Source organism: Zonotrichia leucophrys, unplaced genomic scaffold (assembly GCF_028769735.1).
Source record: "Zonotrichia leucophrys gambelii isolate GWCS_2022_RI unplaced genomic scaffold, RI_Zleu_2.0 Scaffold_571_32338, whole genome shotgun sequence".
NCBI classification, from domain to species: Eukaryota; Metazoa; Chordata; class Aves; order Passeriformes; family Passerellidae; genus Zonotrichia; species Zonotrichia leucophrys.
Window position 1 is genome coordinate 22,615 of NW_026992776.1, and position 9,724 is coordinate 32,338.

The 9,724-nt window shown below is 51.0% G+C and overlaps 1 protein-coding gene across 1 annotated transcript; it reads right to left on the reverse strand.

Annotated features, from left to right (window-relative positions):
* Positions 1-1,853: 1,853 nt before the first annotated feature.
* Positions 1,854-9,291, reverse strand: PLPPR2 (phospholipid phosphatase related 2; the record flags this gene model as incomplete). Its single annotated transcript, XM_064701387.1, has 4 exons — positions 1,854-2,054; positions 4,104-4,232; positions 5,663-5,839; positions 9,191-9,291. Coding segments are annotated over 4 exons (440 nt in total), but the record flags the coding sequence as incomplete, so codon positions are not given.
* Between the last annotated feature and the right edge of the window lie 433 nt (positions 9,292-9,724).

The following is a 9,724-nucleotide window of genomic DNA, read 5'->3' on the forward strand; positions in this document are numbered from 1 at the left end:
CCCATAGAGACCCTGTAGACCCCCCATAGAAACCCCATAGATCTCCATAGAGACCCCATGGAGACCCCCCAGCCCCTATAGAGACCCCATAGAAACCCCCATGGATCTCCCCCATAGACCCCTATAGAAACCCCATAGATCCCCACAGACCCCTCCCCACAGAAACCCTATAGAGACCCCATAGAAAATCCCAGCCCCTACAGAGACCCCATAGACCCCCCATAGACCCCATAGATCCCATAGACCTCCATAGGGACCCCATGGAGACCCCCCAGCCCCTATAGAGACCCCTATAGACGCCCCCATGGATCTCCCCCATAGACCCCCATAGAAACCCCATAGACCCCTCCCCACAGAAACCCTATAGAGACCCCATAGACCCCCATAGAAACCCCATAGACCCCTCCCCACAGAAACCCTATAGAGACCCCATAGACCCCCCATAGAAACCCCATAGACCCCCCCACAGAAACCCCATAGACCCCCACGGATCCCCCCACAGACCCCTAGAGAAACCCTATACACCCCATAGACCCCCATAGACCCCCCCCAGCCCCTATAGAAACCCCATAGACCCCCATAGACCCCTCCCCACAGAAACCCTATAGAGACCCCATAGACCCCCATAGAAACCCCATAGAGCCCCCACAGACCCCTCCCCACAGAAACCCTATAGAGACCCCACAGACCCCTCCCCACAGAAACCCCATAGACCCCCATGGATCCCCCCAGCCCCTATAGAAACCCCATAGACCCCCACAGACCCCTCCCCACAGAAACCCTATAGAGACCCCATAGACCCCCATAGAAACCCCATAGATCCCATAGAGACCCCATGGAGACCCTATGGAGACCCCCAGCCCCTATAGAGACCCCCTAGAAACCCCCATAGACACCCCATAGATCCACTATAGAAACCCCATAGACCCCTATGGACCCCCCCAGTCCGTATAGAGACCCCATAGAGACCCTATAGACGCCCCCCTGGACCCCTAGAGAAACCCCACAGACCCCTCTATAAATCCCCCATAGACCCCCCCCAGCCCATATGGAAACCCCACAGACCGCTCCCCACAGAAACCCCATAGAGACCCCATAGACCCCATAGAGACCCCATAGACCCCTCTATAAATCCCCCATACACCCCCCCAGCCCATATGGAAACCCCATAGACCCCTCCCCACAGAAACCCTATAGAGACCCCATAGAAACCCCATAGACCCCCATGGATCCCCCCACAGACCCCTAGAGAAACCCTATACATCCCATAGACCCCCATAGACCCCTCCCCACAGAAACCCCATAGAAACCCCATAGACCCACCATAGAAACCCCATAGACCCCTATAGACCCCTCCCCACAGAAACCCTATAGAGACCCCATAGACCCCCACAGAAACCCCATAGATCCCATGGAAACCCCATAGACCCCCACAGACCCCTCCCCACAGAAACCCTATAGAGACCCCATAGACCCCCCATAGAAACCCCATAGAGACCCCCCCATGGATCCCCCCCATAGACCCCCCCAGCCCCTTATAGGACCCCCCAAAATCCCCCATAAGAAGCCCCCACCCCCACACAGCCACACGGGGAGGGGGAGGGGTCACACAAAGCCGCTTTATTGCCCCCCCCCCCCCCCCCCCCAAATTCCAGAATTCCCCAAATTTTGGGATCCCACAAACACACACACATTTTGGGGTTCCCAATTTTTGGGTTTCCCAAATTTCAGGATCCCAAATTCCAAAATTCCCCAAATTTTGGGATTTCCCCCCCCCACACACACACATTTTGGGGTTCCCAATTTTTGGGCTTCCCAAATTTCAGGATCCCAAATTCCAGAATTCCCCAAAATTTTGGGATCCCAAATTTCTGACCTCCCCCAAATTCCAGAATTCCTCGAATTCTGGGATCCCAAATTTCTGGCCTCCCCCATTTTTTTTTTTTTTTTTGGGATCCCAAATTTCAGAATTGCCCAATTTTTGGGATCCCAATTTTTGGGGTTCCCGATTTCGGGGTCTCTCAGGTCACCGCTGGGAACTCCGCCCGACGCACCTGGGGGGGAACAACGGGGGTCACCCCAAATTTTGGGGTCCCCTCCGTTTTTGGGGTCCGTTTTTAGGGTCCCTGCCCCTTTTTGGGGTCCATTTTTGGGGTCTCTTCTCCCATTTTTTGGGGTCTCCCTCCCCCCATTTTTAGGGTCCCTTCTCCTATTTTTGGGGTCCCTTTTTAGGGTCACTCCCTCCATTTTGGGGTCTCCCTCTCTTTTATTTGGGGTCCATTTTTGGGGTTTCCCTCCCCATTTTTAGGACCATTTTTAGGGTCCCTTTTTGGGGTCCCCCCCATTTTTAGGGTCCATTTTTTAGAGTCCCTTTCCCCTTTTGTGACTCCCCTCATTTTTGGGGTCAATTTTTGGGGTCCCTTTTTGAGGTCCCCCCTATTTTTGGGGTCCCTCCCCCATTTCTGGGATCTCCCACCTCCCTTTTTGGGGTCCATTTTTGGCATCTCCCTTCCCCCTTCTTGGGGTCTCCCCCATTTTTGGGGTCCCTCCCATTTTCGGGGTCAATTTTTGGGGTCCCTTTTTGGGGTCACTCGCCCCATTTTTGGGGTTTCTTTCCCTCATTTTTGGGGTCCCACCGCCAATTTTTGGGCTCCTTGCTCCCGTTTTTGGGGTTCCCTCCCGGTTTTTGGGGTCCATTTTTGGGGTCCCCCCCTCCATTTGCTGGGTCCATTTTTGGGGTCCCACCCCTGGTTTTGGGGACAATTTTTGGGTCAATTTTTAGGGTTCCCCTCCCATTTTTGGGGTCCCTTTTTGGGGTCTCTCCCCCCATTTTTGGGGTTTCTTTCCCTCATTTTTGGGGTCCCACCCCCCATTTTTGGGGTCCCTTTTTGGGGTTAATTTTTGGGGTCCCTCCTTCCATTTTTGGGGTCCTTTTTGGGGGTCCTCCCCCCCGGTTTTTGGGGTCAATTTTTGGGGTCCCCCCGTTTTTAGGGTCAGTTTTTGGGGTACCTCCCCCCCATTTTTGGGCTCCCTTTTTGGGCTCGGTTTTTGGGGTCCCTCCCCCATTTTTGGGGTCCCTTCTTGGGGTCCGTCCCCTATTTTTGGGGTTAATTTTTGGGTTCCCCCCCCATTTTTGGGGTTAATTTTTGGGCTGTCCCCCCCATTTTTGGGGTCGGTTTTTGGGGTCCCCCCCCCATTTTTGGGGTTAATTTTTGGGCTGTCCCCCCCATTTTTGGGGTTAATTTTTGGGGTCCCCCCCGGTTTTTGGGTCAATTTTTGGGGTACCTCCCCCCCATTTTTGGGCTCCCTTTTTGGGGTCGGTTTTTGGGGTCCCTCCCCCATTTTTGGGGTCCCTTCTTGGGGTCTGTCCCCTATTTTTGGGGTTAATTTTTGGGCTGTCCCCCCCAATTTTGGGGTCGGTTTTTGGGGTACCCCCCCCCATTTTTGGGGTTAATTTTTGGGGTCCCCCCCCCGTTTTTGGGGTCGGTTTTTGGGGTCCCCCCCTCCATTTTTGGGGTTAATTTTTGGGGTCCCCCCCCATTTTTGGGGTTAATTTTTGGGGTCCCCCCCCATTTTTGGGGTTAATTTTTGGGCTGTCCCCCCCATTTTTGGGGTCGGTTTTTGAGGTTAATTTTTGGGGTCCCCTCCCCATTTTTGGGGTCAATTTTTGGGGTCTCCCCGTTTTTAGGGTCAGTTTTTGGGGTACCTCCCCCCCATTTTTGGGCTCCCTTTTTGGGCTCGGTTTTTGGGGTCCCTCCCCCATTTTTGGGGTCCCTTCTTGGGGTCCGTCCCCTATTTTTGGGGTTAATTTTTGGGGTTTCCCCTCCATTTTTGGGGTTATTTTTTGGGCTGTCCCCCCCATTTTTGGAGTTGGTTTTTGAGGTTAATTTTTGGGCTGTCCCCCCCATTTTTGGGGTTAATTTTTGGGGTCCCCCCCCGGTTTTTGGGGTCGGTTTTTGGGGTCCCCCCCTCCATTTTTGGGGTTAATTTTTGGGGTCCCCCCCCGGTTTTTGGGGTCGGTTTTTGGGGTCTCCCCCCGGTTTTTGGGGTCAATTTTTGGGGTCCCACCCCATTTTTGGGGTCAATTTTTGGGGTCTCCTCACCTGGGTGACGCTGATCTCCTCCAGGGGGGGTTGGGGGTTCTGGGGGGGCAGCTCGGGGGGGGCTCGGGGGGTCCCCCCCCACCCCAAATCCCCCCCCTGGTTCTGGAAGTTTCCGACCACGCACGTGACCTGGGGGAGGGGCGGAATTGGGGAATCTGGGGGGATTTTTGGGGAAATTCTGGGGAGATTTTTGGGGATTTTCTGGGATTTTTGGGGGAATTTTGGGGGGATTTCAGTCGGATTTTGGGGGGATTATGGGAACATTTTAGGGGGATTTTTCGGGAGGAATTTTGGGGGGATTTTGTGGGAATTTCTGGGATTTTTGGAGGGATTTTGGGAACATTTTAGGGGGATTTTTTGGGGGGATTTGGGGGAAATTTGGGGAATTTTGGGGGGAATTTTGTGGGAATTTCTGGATTTTTGGAGGGATTTGGGACATTTTGGGGGGCTTTTTCAGGGGGATTTGGGAAATTTGGGAATTTTTGGGGGGATTTTGTGGGAATTTTGGGGGAATTTTGTGAGGAATTTGGGGGAATTTTGGGAGGAAATTTGGGAGAGAATTTTGAAACATTTTTTGGGGGAATTTTGGGGGGATTTTTTGGGGGGATTTTGGGGAATTTTGGGCAGATTCGGGGGAATTTTTTGGGGGATTTTGGGAACATTTTAGCACGATTTTGGGGGGATTTGGGGGAATTTTGGGGGGAATTTGGGGGTTTGGGGGATTTGAGGAATTTTAGGGGGGGATTTTAGGGGGGGATTTTGGGGGGAATTTTGGGGGAATTTTGGGAGGAATTTTGGGGGAATTTTAAACATTTTGGGGCATTTTGGGGAATTTTGGGCAGATTCAGGAATTTTTGGGGTGATTTTGGGAAATTTTAGCACGATTTGGGGGGTTTTGGGGGGAAAATTTTGGGGGGAATTTTGGGATTTGGGGAATTTTGGGGGGGGAATTTTAGGGGAGGTTTTGGAGGAATTTTGGGGGAATTTTGGGGAGGGATTTGGGAGAAAATTTTGAAAATTTGGGGGGAACTTTGGGGGATTTTTGGGGGGATTTTGGGGGCAATTCCCGGGGGAATTTTTGGGGGGGATTTTGGGAAATTTAGCGGGATTTTGGGAGATTTTGGGGGCATTTTGGGGGAGAGATTTGGGGGAATTTGGGGGATTTTTTGAGGGGGATTTGGGATTTTTTTGGAGTTTTTGGTATTTTCGGGGTGTCACCGGAAGGCGGCGAGGTGGTGCGCACAGGAACCCGGGGCGGGGGAAATTGGGTGGATTTTTGTGGGATTTTTGGGTTTTTAAGATTTGGGGGTTTTTGAAGTGTTTTTAATTGGGGTAGATTTTTGGGAATTTTGTGGGATTTTTTGTGGGATTTTTTTAAAAATTTTTACTGGGATTTTTGGGGTTTTTTTGGGGTTTGGGTTTCAGGTGCAGTTTGGGATTTTTTTGGGATTTTTTTTTAATTTTTACTGGGATTTTTGGGGGTTTTTTTGGGGGGTTTGGGTTTCAGGTGCAGTTTGGGATTTTTTTGGGGTGATTTTTGGGATTTTCGGGGTGCTCACCAGGAAGGCGGCGATGGCGGTGCCGCACAGGAAGCCCCCCAGGACCCCTCCCCAGCTGTTGCGGTGCTCGGCCACGCGCAGCGCCCCCAGCAGGAACGGGGGGGCCGCGAACCCCAAAACGGCCGCGGGCTTGGCCAGGCGGGAGCCCCCTCCCCGCCAGGCCAGGGTCACGTACAGCTGGAATGGGAGGAACAGGGAGAGTGATCCCAAAAATCCCAAAAAAATCCCCAAAAACACCCCAAAAACCCCAAAAAATCCCCACCCCCAAAATACCCCAAAATCCCCAAAAAAACCCCCCAAAAACAAAAGTCCCCACCCCCGCCAGGCCAGGGTCACGTACAGCTGGAACGGGGGAACAGAGAGAATTATCCCAAAAATACCCCAAAAATACCCCAAAAACCACCCCAAAAACTGCCCCCTCCCCGCCAGGCCAGGGTCACGTACAGCTGGAATGGGGGAACAGAGAGAATCACCCCAAAAATACCCCAAAAACCCCCCAAAAATAACCCCAAAATACCCCAAAAATACCCCAAAAATACCCAAAAAACACCCCAAAAATACCCCAAAAACCACCCCAAAAACTGCCCCCTCCCCGCCAGGCCAGGGTCACGTACAGCTGGAACGGGGGAACAGAGAGAATTATCCCAAAAAATACCCCAAAAAACCCCAAAAACACCCCAAAAACTGCCCCCTCCCCGCCAGGCCAGGTCACGTAAGCTGGAATGGAGGAACAAGGAATTATCCCAAAAAATACCCCAAAAATACCCAAAATCCCCAAAAAAACTAATGCCAAAATACTCCAAAAATACCCCAAAATCCCCAAAAAAACAATGCAAAATACTCCAAAAATACCCCAAAATCCCCAAAAAAACAACCCCAAAATACCCCAAAAACTGCCCCCTCCCCGCCAGGCCAGGGTCACGTACAGCTGGAACGGGGGAACACAGAGAATTATCCCAAAAAATACCCCAAAATCCCCAAAAAAACCACCCCCAAAATACCCCAAAAATCCCCAAAAATACCCCAAAAATACCCCAAAACCCCCAAAAAATCCCCAAAATCCCAAAAAAAAGCCCCCCCAAAAACCCCCAAAAATACCCCAAAATCCCGAAAACCACCAAAATACCCCAAAAATGCCCAAAAATACTCCAAAAAACCCCCCCAAAAACGCCCCCTCCCCTCCCGGCCAGGGTCCGTACAGTGGAATGGGGAACAGAGAGAATCACCCAAAATACCCCCAAAAAAAACCCAAAATTCCCCAAAAAAAAAAAACCCCAAAATACCCCCAAAAATACTCCCAAAACCCCAAAATCCCCCAAAAAAAAAACCCCAAAAAAACCCCAAATACCCAAAAATACTCCAGAAAACACCCAAAAACTGCCCCCTCCCCACCAGGCCAGGGCACTACAGCTGGAATGGAGGAACAGGGGAGAATTATCCCAAAAAACCCCCAAAAATACCCCAAAATCCCCAAAAAAAAAAACCCCAAAAAACCCAAAAAAAAACCCCAAAAACTGCCCAAAAAACTCCAAAAATACCCCCCAAAAAAACCCAAAAATGCCCCCTCCTGCCAGGCCAGGGTAGTACGCGGGGTTAGAAGAAAAATATCCCAAAAATCCAAAAAACCCCGAAAATCCCAAAAACACCCCAAAAACTTGAAACAAAAAAAAACCAAAATCCCCAAAAATACCCAAAAACGCCCAAAAATACCCCAAAAATACCCCAAAAACTGCCCCCTCCCCGCCAGGCCAGGGTCACGTACAGCTGGAATGGGGGAACAGAGAGAATTATCCCAAAATATACCCAAAATCCCAATAAACCCCAAAAACCCCGGAGTAAAATCCCAAAAAATCCCAAATAAACCAAATCAATAGCAAAAAACCCCAAAAAAAACCAAAAAACCCCCAAAAAAACCCCAAAAAAAACCCCCCAAACCCCTTAAAAACCCCCATAGCCCCCCTAAACCCAAAAAAACCCCCAAATACCCAAATAAACCCAAAAACCCCATATAAACCCCCCAAAAACCAAAGACCCCAAAAACCCTATAAAACCCCTTAAAACCCCAAAAAACCCCCCCAAAAAAAACCCCCAAAAAAAACCCCCAAAAAAAAAAAAAAACCCAAAACCCCCCAAAACCCCCCCCAAATTCACCCAAAATTATAAAAAGCCCCCCCCCAGGGGGCCGAGCCCGCCCCCAAACCCCCAAAAACCCCCAAAAAAAAAACCCCCAAAAACCGGGAGTAAACCCAAAAAAATCCCAAAAAAACCCCAAAAAAACCCAAAAAAAAAATAAACCCCAAATAAAAAAATAAAACCCCAAAAACCCCGAAAACCCATAAAACCCCCCAAAAAAAACCCCAAAAAACCCCCTAAAAAAACCCTTTAAAAACTGCCCAAAAAAAAAAAAAAAAAACCCCCCAAAAAAACCCCCCCAAAAAAAAACCCCCAAAAAAAAAAAAAAAAAAACCAAAAAAAACCCAAAAACCCCCCCCAAAAACCCCAAAACCCCCCAAATTCCCCCAAAATTGTAAATTCCCCAGCAAAGGGCCCCCGGTGGCCCGAGGCCGCCCCTTTCCCCGGGAAATCCCTGGGGGCCCGGCCCGGCGGGGGGCCCCCGGAAAAGGGGGGGACCCCCCCGGGGGCCAATTGGGGGGGGGCCCCAAAAGGGGGCCCCGGGGGCCCCCCGGGGGGCCCCGGGGGGGGCCCCGGGGGGTCCCGGGGGGGCCCCCCACCCACCGCTGAATTGGGGCGGCAAACCCGGCCGGAAAGCGGGGGGGGGTCCCCCGGGCCACCCCCCCTTGGGAAAAAGGCCGTGGCCAGAGGGGGAAGGAGAACAGCCCCGGGGGGGGAAAAAAGGGGGGAAAAAGGGGTTTTGGGGAAAAAAGGGGGGGGTTTTGGGGGAAAGGGGTTTTGGGGGGGAAAAAAAAAGGGATTTTTGGGGGGAAAAGGGGTTTTGGGGGAAAAAATGGGTTTTGGGGGGGGAAATTTTTGGGGGGAGGGGGGGGGAAAAAAAGGGTTTTTTTGGGGGGGTTTGGGGGAAAAATTTGGGGGGGTTTGAGGGAAAAAGGGTTTTTTTGGGGGAAAAAGGGGGTTGGGGGAAAAAAAGGGTTTTGGGGTTTTAAAGGGGGGTTTTGGGCCCTTTTAATGGGATTTTGGAGGTGAAAATGGGGAATTTTGGGGGGGAAAATTGGGGTTGGGGAGGCGAAAATGGAATTTTTGGGGAGAATTTATGAGGTAAAAATGGGATTTTTGAGGGAGAATGATGGGATTTTTGAGGGAAAATGGGATTTTTGGGGGTAAATATGAGGATTTTGGGGGGTAAAATGAGATTTGGGGTGAAAAAATGGCGATTTGGGGGGTGAAAATGGGAATTTTGGGGGAAAATTTGGGGGTCGGGGGAGGCGAAATGAATTTTTGGGGGAATTTAGAGGTAAAAAATTTATTTTTGGGGGGGAATGATGGGATTTTTTAGGGAAAATGGGTTTTTTGGGGGTAAATATGAGGATTTTGGGGGGTAAAAGGAGATTTGGGGCGGCACACGGGCAGGAAATGCGGGGCGGGGGTCCCCAGGACCACCTGGCCCGCGTTGGCGAAAATGGCCGTGGCCAGCAGGCCGAAGGAGAACACGCCTGGAGGGGGGAAAATGGGGTGAAAAATGGGGATTTTGGGTAAAAAGGGGGGTTTTGGGGTACAATGGATTTTTTGGGGGTAAATGGCGATTTTGGGGGGGAAAAAAGGATTTTTCAGGGGTAAAATGGGATTTTGGGGGGAATAAAAATGGGTTTTTGGGGGTAAAAACGGGGGGTTTTGGGGGTGAAGATTTTGGGGGGGAAATGGGGATTTTGGGAGGGGTTTGGGGGGATTTAAAGGGGGTTTTTTGGGGGGTTTAGAGGGTAAAAAGGGGGTTTAGGGGGGTAAAAAAAGGGGGGGTTTGGGGGAAAAAAAGGGGAAATTTTGGGGGTTTAAAGAGGGTTTTTTGGGCCATTTAAAGGGGGTTTTTGGGGGGGAAAATGGGGAAATTTTGGGGGGGAAAATTTGGGATCTGGGGGGGGGACGAAAAGG